Source organism: Rhinolophus hipposideros (assembly GCF_964194185.1).
Source record: "Rhinolophus hipposideros genome assembly, chromosome: 24".
In the NCBI taxonomy this organism is placed as follows: domain Eukaryota; kingdom Metazoa; phylum Chordata; class Mammalia; order Chiroptera; family Rhinolophidae; genus Rhinolophus; species Rhinolophus hipposideros.
The window spans coordinates 23481815-23495994 of record NC_138070.1 but is presented as its reverse complement, the minus strand read 5'-3'; the positions used below and the strand labels follow the sequence as shown (position 1 = coordinate 23495994).

The 14180-nt window shown below is 63.8% G+C and overlaps 1 protein-coding gene across 2 annotated transcripts; it reads right to left on the bottom strand.

Annotated features, from left to right (window-relative positions):
- Positions 1-364: 364 nt before the first annotated feature.
- On the bottom strand, positions 365-7951 carry TBX1 (T-box transcription factor 1; the record flags this gene model as incomplete). Of its 2 annotated transcripts, XM_081037400.1 has the most annotated exons (8): positions 365-1282; positions 1633-1736; positions 1820-1887; positions 2506-2661; positions 3181-3352; positions 4205-4306; positions 6271-6637; positions 7903-7951. In XM_081037400.1, the coding sequence occupies 8 exons, from the start codon at positions 7934-7936 to the stop codon at positions 807-809; spliced, it is 1479 nt and encodes a 492-aa protein (XP_080893526.1). In that variant the 3' UTR covers positions 365-806. The 2 variants fall into 2 exon arrangements, with proteins under 2 accessions (XP_080893526.1, XP_080893527.1); XM_081037401.1 differs by lacking the exon at positions 7903-7951 and having other exon boundaries at positions 6271-6698.
- Between the last annotated feature and the right edge of the window lie 6229 nt (positions 7952-14180).

The window sequence follows — 14180 nt, the reverse complement described above, 5'->3', positions numbered from 1 at the left end:
GGGGGGCAGCCCTGGTACCCACAGCCTAGGGGAGGTTGGGGTGAAGCCACTAGGTGGAACTGGGAGGGAAAGGGACAGGGAGGGGGTGGTGGGAGTGACCCCAGACAGGCCACGCCGCGAGGGCGGGGAGAGGACTGAGAGGTGGGGTCGGGAAGAGGCTCTGGAAGGGGCCTCAGAGGGCATTGCAGGGGTCCCCCCACACACACACACACACATACACACTGCTCCGCCCGGAGCTGGATCTGTGGCCTGCGGGGTCCAGGGCTGGGCAGACCCTTAAGCCCCCGAGTCGACCAGCGTCGCTCTCCCTGAGATCCCGTGCGAGATCGAACTGCTCACAAATAAATGGACACGCAGACAGCTTCCAAAAGAGGCGAAACCGTTTATCAAGTTGGCGCCGGCTCGGTATCTACAGTATCTACAAATATCTACACGTATCTACACCGCCAGCAGACAAGGCTCTCAGGTCGTCTACACTGCAACTGACCACTACCCACCCCCCACCCCACCCCAAGCTGGGGTGGGGGGTGGGGTCGACGCGGTCTCGCGGAGAACAATAAATATCACTTCCTTCCGCGCTGACCGGGCGCTTTGGCACAGGCGGCGCGGCTCCCGTGGCCCTTGGGGCCGGGGTGCCCTGGGTGGCACCCGAGCTGGGGAACCTGGTCCTTCCACAGCGCTCCAGCGGAGAGTGGAGGACCCCACGGCTGCGAGACTGGGGAAGGGGAGCCCCGCAGTGGCGCGGGGTTGGTGCGCTTCCTCTGCCGGCCTCAGGGCTGCCCGGGTCCGCCGACCGGGCGGCCGCGTTATCTAGGGCAGTAGTCGTAGGAGCCGGGCGGCGCGGCCCCGGCAGAGTACATGTTGGCGGCGGCGGCGGCGGCGGCGGCAGCGGCGGCGGCGGCTGGGCTCACTGGATGGTGGTGCGGGTGCGCGTGTGCGTGTGCGTGCGCGTGGTAGCTGTGGCCGCGCAGGCCAGGCAGCGGGTAGGGTGCCGGCCGACTCTTTGCCCCGAGGTAGTGATCGTAAGCGGCGGCCGGGTACTTGTAGGGGTGGTGGTGCAGCGGCTCCGACGCGCCCGGCGCCTCCAGGCGCAGCTCGGGGTGCGGGGGGCTGGGTCGCCCGCCGGGCGCGCCGGTCAGAGAGACGAGGCCGCCGGCGCCAGCGGCCCCCGGCAGCGCGGGGCTCAGCACTCGCGCCAGCAGCGGCGGCGGAGGCGCCGGGTCCCCGAGTACCGCCGGCCCGCCCGCGTCGCGTTCGAATTCTCGCCGGGCTTCGGCCGCGTCTGCAGGGAGGGCCGGCGGGTGAGCGCGGGGCCCGGACCACCGAGGGAACCCGCGAGAGCCCCGGCGGCGCCGGCAGGAGGAGGCGCGAGGCCGGTCCCGCCCCTCCTCTCCGAACCTACCGGAGACCCGGGCCTTCCCTAGGGGCCCGCGCCCCTCCGCGGGCGGCAGGGCGGGGCGCAGCCGTCGCGGCCAGGCGGGCGAGTGCGCGCTTGCCCGCCGCCAGGGCCGTTGTGCAAGCGGCGCGAAGGCCGCGAGCGCCCCTGGGGCGCAGGCGAGGCCGGGTGCAGCCGCTTGCCCGGGGCGGAGCGCGCGCAGGGCCGCGGCCGGGATCCCACGACCCAGGCCCTACCTTTCTCGGCGCCGTTGGGCTGCGTAGGGGAGGAGGCTACAGGGTTCCGAGAGCGCGCGAAGGCGCTCATGAGCGGCAGCGCGCCCGGCCGGTGGTTCCGGGGCCTGTGGGAGGGAGGCGGGCGGCGGGTCAGGGGGCTCACTGTCCAGGCGCCCGGGCGTTCACTGTCTCCTCGGAGGACACTCACCAGTCCTCAGGGTCGCAGTCTCGGAAGCCTTTGGCGAAAGGATTGCTGGCGATCTTGAGCTGCGTGATCTGCAGGGAAGCGGGCACTGAGCAAACAGCTCGAGCCCCTGCGCTGCAGGGCCAACGGACCTCCGCGGAGGGGAGGGGAATGCTGCGAGGGGCTCTCCCAGGAAGGGCCCCTCTACTTTCCGCGGACAGGAACCGGCCCACAACTGCCCCCTCCTCGGAGGCTGTGCCCTTCTCCTGCAGCGGGGTGTCTGTGGAGCCTCCTTTCTCGCTTAGGAACCCCTTGAGGGGCCCCAAGCAATTGGGATAGAGACTCTGTACCCCTGGCTGGGATGGGAATGTGGTCACCTCTACCCCCACCCCGCAGTGGAGGGGAGGGGGGCGCCCTAGGAATCTGGGTAAACCTCGGATCGGCCCCTGATGGGGAGTTTCCGGAATGGTTTGGAAAACAAACTTTCAGGCCCCAGTGACAGTTACTGCTAGAGAGGTCAACCTGATAGGAGGCTAGGCCGTCCTGCAGCACAGGGGAGGGGCTGCTTGAGGCCCTAGGGGGTGGGGATCCATGTGGTTGCTTTCCACTGGGACCCACAGCTTGCATGTCCAAACCTTGTTTCCCAGGCAGGGACTGAAAATTGTACCCCTTCCCAGAAAAGTTGAAGGTGCTGGTCCCCAGGGCCTCACCCGGTGGTTCTGGTAGGCAGTGACAGCAGTGAAGCGTGTCTCCTCGAACACGAAGGTTTTGAAGTTCTCCTCGGCATATTTCTCACTATCTTTGCGTGGGTCTACGTAGACCACATGGAAGCGGGGCTGGTATCTGTGCATGGAGTTGAGAATAATCTGGAAGACAAAGTGGTGAGGTGGGAGCTAGGAAATGGGCCGAGTCCAGATAAGCAGCCAGTGTCCCAGAGAATCTTGAGCAAAACCCTTAACTCCCGAAATGAGGCCTGGCCATGGGGCCCCAGTGGAGGCTATGACCCATTGGGGGCCACTGGGAAAGATGTTCCAAGTAGCAAAAGATCAAGGCTTAGATTCTCTTTCTTCAGGTCCTTGCGAACTACTTCAACCCACATCATTGCCTTGGATTCCACAAAGCCTCCTGCCCAACACATGGCCCCATCCTTTCCAGTTAAAAACCTCCAGCAAAAGATCAGGAGTGGGGTGAGGAAAGCAGGGTGACCCCTCTCCTAGACCCGAGGACTACCAGGCTGTGAGCCCCTGACCAGAGGGGCCACTCTCTGTAGCCTGTCCCTCATCTACACCCTGAGCTACCCAAGCTCTGCCAGTGGCTCCAGTCAGCAGAGATTCCAGGGGCCCTGCACGGGACAGCGCCGTAGCTTGGGGAGGGGGATTGCTCACGTGGCCGTTGTCGTCCAGCAGGTTGTTGGTCAGCTTGAGCTTATCGAAGGACACAATTTGCTTCATCCACTGTGCACCCTTAGCTGGCGAGTCAGGGTGGTAGTGTACTCGGCCTGGCGTGGCAGGGTCTGCCTTCCCGGCCACCAGCCAGGACGAGCTGTGGAAGGCGTACCTGGGGTGGCACCGGAGCACAGGGTCACGCCATGTGGGGGTGAACCGAGAGGGCCTTGCCGAGTGAACCCCGAAAGTGCCTCTGATGAATTTCCCCATCGGTGAAATCGAGGCTTCCGCTACCACACTGGCTGGGAGCTTTTCCGAAGGGAATTGTAGAGAAAACAGAAAACTCCCTCCTGTCCCAATACACAAGACAGCAGGAAGCCAGGCACCGAGGAGGGAGGCTGGGCTCCCGGCGCCACATTTCGTCGCATGCGGGTCTGCCTGGGTCTGCCCGGGCTCTATGGGCCTCCCCGCTGGTCTCCAGTGTCGCCGGCCCGGCGGAGCCCGGATTTGGCTTGCGCCAGTGGCATTGGGCACAGCGCGGACCACGTTCTTTATTAATTGCTGTTAATTGTCCGGGAAGTTAAGGCCCGCCTTGCCTAATCTCTCCCGGTCACCCCACCTTTCCTGCCCAGCTCTAGGGCCCAGCATTCCTTGGGAATGGGGGAAGGGGACAAGGTGCCCACGCTCACCTCACCTCGCGGGAGAAGACACGAAGAAAGGTGGAGGGGGGCACTGTGTCTACAGGGCCTGCCCCCGTCAGGCCAAGCTGGCCAGTGGCCTGGGAGCTGCCTTGGGCCTACATCTAGTGGGGAGGTGGGGGGCCACCTGTGTGACCTCCTGAGGGGAGTTCCTGAGAACCTCTGGGGATGGGGTGTGTGAATCTGGGGATAGGGTGTTGGGGAGCAGGTCCTGCAGGGTCAGGTGGGGCAGCTGGCACAGGTGCCTGGGACCACCTGGTCATTAATGTCATGGGCAGCATTCGAGGCATCCCAGGGTGCCCTCCCAGTTCCTGCTGGGCGCTCACCGGTAGCGCTTGTCATCCACTGGCACGAAGTCCATGAGGAGCATGTAGTCGGCCATGGGGTCCATGCCGAACAGCTTCACTTGGAAGGTGGGAAACATGCGCCTGGGGGCAGCAGGGCGGCAGGTCACCTCAGGTAGAGAACAGCAGGGCCGCCCCACCTTGACCAGCTCCAGGAAGGGTGGCCTCCCTGCCGGCTGTTTCCTTTGGTTGCCTGGCCCCTCACTCAGCTGCTCTAACCTAACTAAGTCCCTGCCCAGCCACGGGCAAGAGGAATGGCAGGCAGCCCCCTGCCCCCTTTTTTAAACACAAAAACGGCTAACTCAGTGCTGGAGCTGAACCCCATGCACCAACAGGGGCCTACTGCTGCTTCTGCCACTTTTGCCTGCATGGACCCAGCCTAGCAATTGCTGATTCCTGCCGTCCTGACCGGAGCCTCAGCCGGTAGCACCCGCACAGCAGGACTCGGTCCCAGCAGTTCTCAGCCCTCGGCAGAGTCTCCCCAGCTCGATCTAAGCTCCCGGCTCGAACAAAGTGAAACCGGGATAGTCGGAGTGATTCCGAGGAGGCCCAGTTGCGCTTTCGACTGGGTCTGTAGTTGCTCCCAAATCCCTAAGTGAGGCGGAGGCTTTGGCGCCCCTGGAGCCCCCAGCCTCAACTGTGCTCCGATTCTCAGGCTCTGCCTCCCGCCCTGTGCTGGAGTCTCCTCACCTTCCTTGGGGACACAGGAAGTTCCCGCTTCCTTCACCATAACCCTAAGACACAGTTACTCAGGATAGACTTGGCTTGTGCCCTCATGGTCTCCCTCTCTTGGATTCCAACTCCATGACCAGCTAGAGCTCTTGAAAGGGCATTATGCCGCTCCAGGATGGGCCACTGGCCGTGGGTCGGCCCTGTCCTGATGGGCAGTAATGCCAGTCTCTGGGCCCTGCAGAGCAGCATGAGGCCTGGCACTCCAGCCCTTCCTACAGCTTCCCTTCATAGGCAACTGCCTCTAAGTGGTGGGCAGAAAACAGATGCTACAGAGCCGGCCCTCCTGGACAGGGCTGCCACCCACCCCTGCCTCTGCAGGCGGGAGGGTGCTGAGAACGCTGGCTCCTGGGGTGAAGCCTGGGCGCCGCCAAGGCCTTTGCTGGGCTGGCCTAGACTGAACGCCGGGGCGCAGTTCTGGGGAGGGTGGCCTGTGTGCCCAGGACAGCAAGCAGAGCCTGAAGAAGACCCATAGAACTGGAGTTGAGCACGGGGCCCCAGGCTCCCCAGGGAGGACGGCCTCAGCAAGGAAACAGAAACCACGAGAAGGCTCTGCAAACAGGCCCTGAGCTCCTTTTGACCAGGCGGACACGGAGCTGGTGTCTACGTGTGTACATTAGACACAGCCAGGCACCCGCCTTTGTCTGCTGGTCAAATCCGTTGCATCGAAAAACTTGTTCCCCTTCTCTCTGGGCCCTTACAACAAATACAGGCCAATTGGAAGGCGGCGGGCCCCAGCAGCAGAGCCAGGCCCCAGAATCACCCGAAATTTAGGCCTGAGAAAACTGGGTAGCAACCTCCACAGAACAGAGCACATTGTTTTAAAGAGTCTTAATTCTCCCCTAAAATTTTTCAGACAAGTGCTCAGCTGCCCCCTCTTTATCTAGCCCGGATAGACTGAACTAGGGAACCAAAGACGGAGTTTCCTTTAAGGTGGGATCCACTGGGAGCTGGCTGGTGGCGAGGCCCCTTGGAGGTGGCTGCCTTTTCCTCATCCTGGTGTGCTCGAAACCGGCCCCTCTTTCCAGCGGTGGCGTGTCCTGTGCCTGCGGGTTGGGCGGCAGGTCCGCGGGGCTTCTCTCTGCCGCCTTCCCGGCCTCCTGCGCCGTCCCCTCCCGCCCTGCGCACCAGGCGGCTGTCGCTGGAGCCGGGACGCGGAGAGCGAAGGAGCCGGCCCGCGCTGAGAGAGCCCGCAGGTGGTCGGGCCGCGCCCCCCCACCCCGCTTCTTGGTCCCACTCGCGTAAATCGGGCCAAGGCGCGCTGCCCAAGACCGGCGCCACGTGGGGGAGGGTCGCGGCGGGGAGAAGGGCGCCCTGACCTGCCGGCCTTGGTGACGATCATCTCGGTACCCAGCTGATTGAACTCGTCCCACAGCGCTTTCATCTCCAGCTGCACGCTCACGCTGGCCACCTTCGCGTTCTTCTTCACCGGCGCCTTGGCGGCGGCCGCGCAACTGGCCCCTGGGCCCTCGGGCTCGGCGGCGGCGCTGGTGGCGGCCCCGGCGGCCGGCACAAACGGGTAGGCGTGCGGCGGCGGCGGGCCCGGGGCGCCCGGGGCGGCGGCGGCGCACGGGTCGTAGCGCGGCGGCGGCGGCTCGCGCGGGCCGTACGGGTCGGCGCCCGGCGACGCGGCGCCCGGGAAGCCCCCGGCGGCCCCCAGGCTGCTCAGGCTGCTGGCCGTGAAGGCTGCAACGTCGCAGAAGTGCGAGAGCTGCGTGAGCCACGGGCTGGACACCGCGGAGATCATGACCCGCGGGCCGCCGCCGCCGCCGAGATGAGCGCTGCCCCGCGCCCAGGGCCGAGTGGCGGGCGCCGCGCTGCGCCCCGGGCCGCGCCGCCCCACACCGCGGGCCGGCCCCGAGGAGGCGCCCCGCCCCGCCCCGCCCCGAGTTCCCCCCCACCCCCCCGCCGAGACAATGCCTCCCTCTCCTCCCCTTCCCGCGCCCCTCCTCCGCCCCTTCCCCCTCCCCGGCCCCCAGCCCGCCCGCCGCGGCTGCTCGGCCCGGGCCCCCCGACCGCCCGGACCGGCTCCCCAGAGCGCAGGGCCGTCCGCCGCCCCTCGCTCTGCCGCCCTCCCGCGTTGCATTTCTCCCTTCTCTCTCCAGGCTCTCTTCTCTTCCAGTTTATTTTTTTACCTTTGTCTTCCTAGTTTAAATTTTCCCTCCTAATCGTCTTTCCTTCTTCCACTATCTCTTTCGTTTCTCTTTGATTTTCTGCCTCTTCCTCTTTTTCCTGTTATGTCCCACTCTTTTTTTCCACTTTATTTTTAATCACTCTTTGTCTTTTCTTTTCAGTCTGCCTTTTCCGTCTTATTTCTGTATGTCCTTTGTTATTTGTGGCTTTTTTTCCTTTTTTTTTTTTAAATACACTGAAGTCTTTCTCTAATTTTTTTCTTTTTTAAATGGCTTTGCTGTCTTAAATTTTCTTTCATTTTTTTCTTTTTCGTTCTTGCTCTCTTTATTTTTCTTCTTTCTCCTTTTTCCTACCCTCCTTTCAGGTTTTCTGTGTTTTTTTTCTCCTTTTCTCAATTTCTTCTCTTGCCTGCCTTCAAGACTTTCTCTTTCCTTTTCCTGTGTTCCCTGAGTCTCGCACTCTCTTCTTACACGATTTGGATCCCACCTCTCCCAGCTCATGGCCACCCCTGCTGCCTTTCTTTGGCCCTCCTCTCCTGACCTTCCCGGCCTCCACTAGCCCTTTTCTGAGTCTGTGTCCAGTTGTGTTACAGGTCTCTGCAGCTGGGTCCCCAGGATGGAGGGTGCACAGGCTTTGGGCAGGATGCCTGCCCTTCCTCTGCCCCAGAGTTGAAGCTGGAAGCCTGGAGCCCACCCTGACAGAACTCCCTCCACCCACTCTGCGCCCTGGCCCACCCAACTCTTTTTGCTGGGGTCCCACAGCAGCAGCGGCAGGGAGTCTGGCAGGCGAGTCCGAGTAGACACAGCGGGGAGGCTCACCTTCCATGTCCCTGGTGACAGTGCTGAAGTGCATCCCTGCTGGGGATTCCAGCAGCCGGTGAAGCTTCGCCCAGTCGGAGGACCCGGGACCCAGGCGAGCGGTGCGCTCTGCGGCCTCTGCTGCAACCAGAGAGGCGATGCTGAACGCGCTGGCCCGGGGAGACAGCGGGCTCCGCGAGTCCATAGGCGCCCGGGCGGCCTGGCCGGCGCCGCCTCCAACTGCGTGCACCCAGCCTCACCGAGGCCGGCCCAGCCCACGGGACCCGGGGGCGGGAGCCTGCGGTGCCACTCACAGCCGCCGGCCCCTGGCCCAGGGGATTATGGCGTCACAGCCCCCCACTCCTGGCCAGTGGCAGCCAAGGGGCCCAGGCGGGTGGAGCGCACGGGGAGCACAGGGCCCTTCTGCTTTTCAAGCTCCTTGGCTCCTCGCTTCTGCTCCCAGGCACTTCCATGACCAGCGCCCCTCAAATATCCCACTGCTCCCGCTGAGGCTGGGGTTCCCTCTATACAATGAAGCTACCGTCAACTTCTACAGCCCCGGAAAGAAGGCGACTTTGTCCGGAGCGCCCAGCCCTAGTCCCCCGCAGTGGGGCACCGGTGAAGCACCAAGGGGCTGCCTGGGCCCGGCCCTGCCCCTGCTCTCAGCCCCTCCCGCGTCCTCCTCCCTGGCTGCCCCTGCACCTGGGTGAGGAGAGGGCAGTTCGAACTCCAGCACCAGCCACAGGCGGACAACCCCAGGGCTGTGGCGTCGTCCTGTCCTCTGCAGCGGAACAGGACCTAGCCCAGCAAACGCCCCTTGCCCCTTTCGGTCGGCTCACTGACGTGGCTGGGGACCCCGAGCAAGCAGAGGGACGCCGCCCAGGCTGCACAGCCCAGGAGCCCAAGCGTCACGCGCACTCGCGCGCGCACCCGCCCGACTCTGGCCAGGACGCTTATACATCCGGAGGGTGGGCAGTGCCCGCTCCTCCGACCTCCCCACGCACCGGCCAGCGGCAGGGAGGGCCGGGGGCGGGGCCTGCACTGGCCCAGGGAGCCGAGGACACGTCGGAGGAGTTCAGGCCTCCAGGTCCGGTGGTGTGCTGCCCCTCGCTTGCCACCCACCCCACAGCTAGCTTGCCTACCTGGGGCACTTAGGCCCGGCAGAGTAAGGCAAGGCCTGCCTGAGGCCTCAGGGACTCTAGGCCCAGGCATCCCAGAGGCAAAGGCCTGGCTTGGCCTGTGCCTTCCCCCGACCTACTGCTTCTGAGGCCTCTGACCGGATCAGTCATCCGTGGTCCTCCTGTCCAGAGTCTCCCAGCTGGGTGTCAAGCCTCCCTGCCTTCCAGGAGTCTCTCTGGCCCTGCACTGAGGCTCTGGCAGTCAGGGCCTCCTTGCAACCATGTTGTCTGCCTGTGCTTGCCGGATGGGGGTGGGGGGTAGGCAGGCAGCCTCTCCCAGGGTTTTTACAATCTCGGGCCTCAGACCCCAGGCTGGAGGTGCTGGCTGGGAGATGGGGAAGGCCCAGGAACTGGGGCCAGAGAGTACGCTCCAGTGCAAGGCAACTGGCTCCTGGGCCTGAGGTCCAGGGAAGAGTATGAGGTCAGAGTGCAGCTGGTGAACATGTGGATAGTGCTGTGCGTGACCTCATGTACAATGAGCCCCCTCCCTGCCCCCCAGGCTGCAGTGGCAGCTTTTTGGACTAAAAAGCTGGAGGTAAAGGGAAGCTATTGCCAGGGCATGCCCCAGCCCTGAGTGGCTGTTCCATGCTGTGACAGTGACAGTGACCTGTGGGGCTTAGGGGCAGGTCCAGGGAGAAATTATGATATGGGGACTAGCGGGGCTTGAGATCCTTGTGCCTTCTCCGTGCGCAGGGCCAGCCCACTCCCTCCAGGACCCCAGGAGGAGCTGCTCCTGATAGAGGGGAAAGCCCAGCTGGGAGGCGATGGCACTGGTGGGGCAGATCATGGTAGTGTTGCAGGAGGTGTGTGCAGTGTTGGCAGTCTGTACCCAGAGAGTGTGCAGTGCACTGTGGTGTCCCCAGGGGTACCTATCGCTGGTGGCTGCACCCACCCGCAGTCTGTGTGTGGGTCCCGTGTGGGGTCTTGGTGGGGTGGGCTCCAGCATGTGGTTGTGCCGGGATCCACGTCGTCCCAGCGTGTGGGGGTGCCGGTGGTTGTGTCCTGCACACCTAGGGGAGCCTTCCTCTGTATCTAGGCGAACACCTGAAGGCAGTGGCCGATACTGAGAAGGAAGAAGTGAAAGTGAAAAACTCTGGGGCTTCCTGGAGACTCACGGTGAGCCTCCTGGGGGCCATCCTGAGGTCCCCGGCTCTCCACGTCAGGCAGTGCAGGAGCGAGCCGTTCCTCCCAGGCCCTCATTAACCCCTTTGTGCTCTAGCTGGTACCTGCGGGGCCCAGCTGTGTTGTCAAAAGCGCCGGAGCAGAGAGGATTCTGCGGGGTCCACGACAGGGCTCTGGGAAGAGGTGAGGGGCCCCAACCCGGGCCGCTCTGTTCGCCCGGTGACGTCGTTCCATCCGCTGCCGATACTCACTCGCGCGACTGCAGAACCCCGGATTCCGCGGCTCCACGCGCGGGTCCTGCTGGAGTCCTCAACTTTTAGGGGCCCAAAGGGGCCCCAAGCGCAAGGCCGTTGGAGCCTCCAGCTTGCGGCAGAGCCGCTGCCTCCACCACACGCTGGGGCTGAGCTCCTCCGACCCTCCCTCCGTTCTTCCTGGGGCGCCGCTCCGCCCTCTCGCTCCGCGGCGCACGGCCGCCCGGCAACCCGCTCTCGCTCCTAGCCGCCCACCCCTGGTGCGCGCCGCAGCCCAGAGGGAACGCACTCGTCGATGGTCCTGCGCCCCGCACACCCGGTTCCACGCACGCACGCTGCGCCGCCGCCTGCGGGCAGGCTTCCCCCCTTACCTGGACTCGCCGTGGCTCCCTTCCTCCTCGCTCCCCCTGCCGGCCGCGCCTCCATTACCGCAAGGTACGAGGCCTGGCTGCGCGGGCCAGGAGGGCAGAGCAAGGCTGGGGGTCGTGAGCTGCACGGGGTGGGCTGTCTTAGGGCGTGTGCACGGCTGAAGCCTGGGCTGCGCGGTCCGCCCCTCCGCCTGGGACCACGCAGAGTGAAAACAAGATCTGCATTTCGCGGCTCCGGCTGGCTGCGAGGTGGGTGCTGTGAGACCATTTTACAGGCCCTAAAACCGAGGTTCGGCTTTGATTAGCAGTGGGTAGGTACGGGGTGGGGACCAGAAGTCGGGCGGAGGACGGGAGTCGGGGGGAGGCGGCGGCGTGAGCGGCTGGGGCTAGGGCCGCGGTCCCTCCTTGGTAGAGATGGGGCCGCAACCTCTGCTTCTCCCTCTGTGCCCTGCGCAGGGTCCCACGTGGGCGCTGGGCTCTGCCCAGCACTGCCCCGGGAGCCTTGCGTGCCTCCGCTCACTGACCACCTCCTTCCTCCAGCATCTTCGGAGTTTCTCCTGAAGCAAGCCCTATTTCAAGCTCTATTTCGGATGTTTTCTCCCCAGCGCGCAAGAGGCGGACTCTGGAGAGTCTTGGCTGCCCCGCTGCCCGTCCAGCTCCGCCTCCCCAAAGTACAAGTGGCTCTCCCTCAGGGGAGCTTTCAAGACGGGCACCTCCACACTCTTTTGGCAGGGACCCCACTTCTCAATCTCCATCCATATTGTAAAGGCACATCCACAGCGCCGCTCAGAATTCACTCCCGCCTCTCGGTTCCCAGCCTTGGAAGGACCAGCGCGCCCTCGTGCATCTCTGGCAGGCGCGAAGCCCACCTTTCTTTGCACTCAATTGCTCCACGAAACAAGGTGCACACCACCGGCACTCCTAGCGGGTCTCAGACCAACTGGGGCAAAAGCGCACACAGATGGATCCTTGCAGGGAGCCCACTCGATGTGAGTGCAGGGGTGCGCTGGGGACCTCCTCCCATAGGAATCAGAGCACGGAGCGGGGCAGAACCAGGCTGCGTCACCCAAGGCTCAGACACAAGGGGGTTGGGCATAACTTGACCCCATTAATTCGTTTCAGGATTGATTAGCCGGGAACTGCCTCCAATGCCTGCCTATGCTCTGCCCCCGGGGTTTCACAGGAAAGCCAGGAGCAGCCTGTTTGTACCCTGCCTTTCTACCTCTGTCAGTGTCTGCTCCCCTGCCTGCAGCCCGGGAGACAGCCTTTGGGGACCGAATTCCGGCAGGTCAGCGGCAGGGAGTGGGGGGAGGGGAGCGGCCTTTGCTGGAGGCGGGCACGCCGGGCGACTCGACCCTCTCTTCCCTGCTCCGTCCCCACCTCTCTGATCCGGGACGCCTCTAGTAGGACTATGGCCCCTTGGGCGCTTCCCGTCGTTCCTCCATCTAACGAAGGTGCTTGGCCCGCGACGCCGATGAAAACGGCTTTCTGGGTGGCCCGCATGGGTGTGGACAGCCGGGTGGGGGCCGTTGTGCGAGCTATCTGCGGGGCCGCTATGCTGTGGCCTTCCTCCCTTCGGTCCCCAGCTACGGAGCGAGGGAAAAGACCCGCGGGCTCAGCGCGGTGGGGGAGGAGGGGGCGCGGTGAGCGCTGCGTCAAAGCCTGGTTGGCACCTTCTTCCTGTGCCCAGCACGTGCACCTCTGGCCTGAACACAGGCTGCGCATACACGATGGGTTTGCAGACCCTGGCGGGGGTGTGGGGTGGGGGGGTGTGCTTGGCCAGGACTGGGGACCTGTGTCGGGGGTGGAGGGGGGCCTGCAGCATGGCCAGGTCTGGGGCCACAACGGGCGATGGGGGCAGAAGCGGTTTCTCTGCCTAGTCTTGGGATGCACAAGTCATGGGCTCTTGTGACACTGCCCTGTGGAGGCTGAAAAGGAGGCCACCCCCTCTCCCCAGCTCCGGGAGAGCAGTGGCACTGTTGGTCCCTAACAGTGTCCTGGCTCTTGTCCCTGGTTTCTCCTCTACTGAAGCAGAAGTCCCTGCCAGGCCCCGCCCCCAACCCCCAGTCCCAGGACTCATCCTTGGGGTTGGGCTCTTACACAAACCTCTGGTAGGGCAAGGAATCCATGCCTGGCCCCGAAATCTATGGGGTGTAGCAGACAGCAGGCAGAAGCCCGGCCTGAGAGCCCCATGTACATAGTGGGGTCCACGTGAGAGGGACCAGGCTCCAAGGAGATGCCCAAGTGAGCCCAGGTAGGCAAACCCCATGGAGTTCTTGAAAAGGCTCACGAGTTAGAAACAGCCTGCTGTGTCCACTCTGGTGGCCTGGAGAGGGTGCAGTGGGCGTGAGCTGAGCCATGACCAGGGAGAGGCTGGACCCATTGCCTCCCCTATGGCGTCATCTGGGACTCTTCCTGGACCCCAGTGCCACCTACCTCCTGGTTCCAGGACAGTGCTAGTGCGTGGACCCTGGAGGACAGATGACTGCAAGGAACAAAGAGGGAAACTGAGATGTTCAGAGAGGTGATGTGTGGGAGCAGAGAAGGCAGGACAGAGAGGCACACACCCCTGTGACAGCAGCCCTCAGAGCTAGGAGGGGATGGGACAGGATCCACACAGCCGTGCACAGCTGGGGTGCAGCCTCCTATCTGCTGAGGGCCTAGCTACACCCCCCTTCTGTGAATGCAGTCTTCTGGGCCCAGTGCCCAGGAGGACAGATGGGGGGGAGATGGTGAGAGGGCTGGCCAGGCCGGATGGGACTGTCAGCTAGGCCTGGGTAATAGCACCCCCCTGCCCCCTGCAGGCTGGAAGTTCCCACAACTCCAGAACAAACAAACAAACAGACAGACCGGTGCACAGCCAGGTCCTGGGCCCTTCTCCGATTTCTGGGCCTGTTGATTTAGCTGCCCAATTGGTGGGAAGACCCAGCCACATGGGGAGCCAGCTGTCCATCTGTCTGTCCATCTACTGGCCACACCAGCACCTCAACCCCAGGTGCTCTCAGGCAGAGGTGGGGGTTGGAGACTCAGGTGACCTAGATTCAGGCTGCCTACAGGGACTGAGGAAACCGGCCCACCAGCCCTCTTGTTTCCTCTCTGTGGCCAGGGCAGGAGACACACTTTCCAGGGGACGAGACAAACCCTAAAAGCCCCTGGGGTGTGTTGGCTGAGGGTGAGTGGTCAGAAGATGGACACCTACGGACACTCCTCAGGTTCCTCTGGCCAGCGAGGGACGCCAACTGGGTACCATTACCCACCCATCATGCACCCACATAATACCCAAAGCTCCACACACACACCCGTGAGTGTGGGCATGAGTGGACATGTCTGCACATCTCACACACATACCTGAACACATCCACAGCTGAGTGTGCATGCAC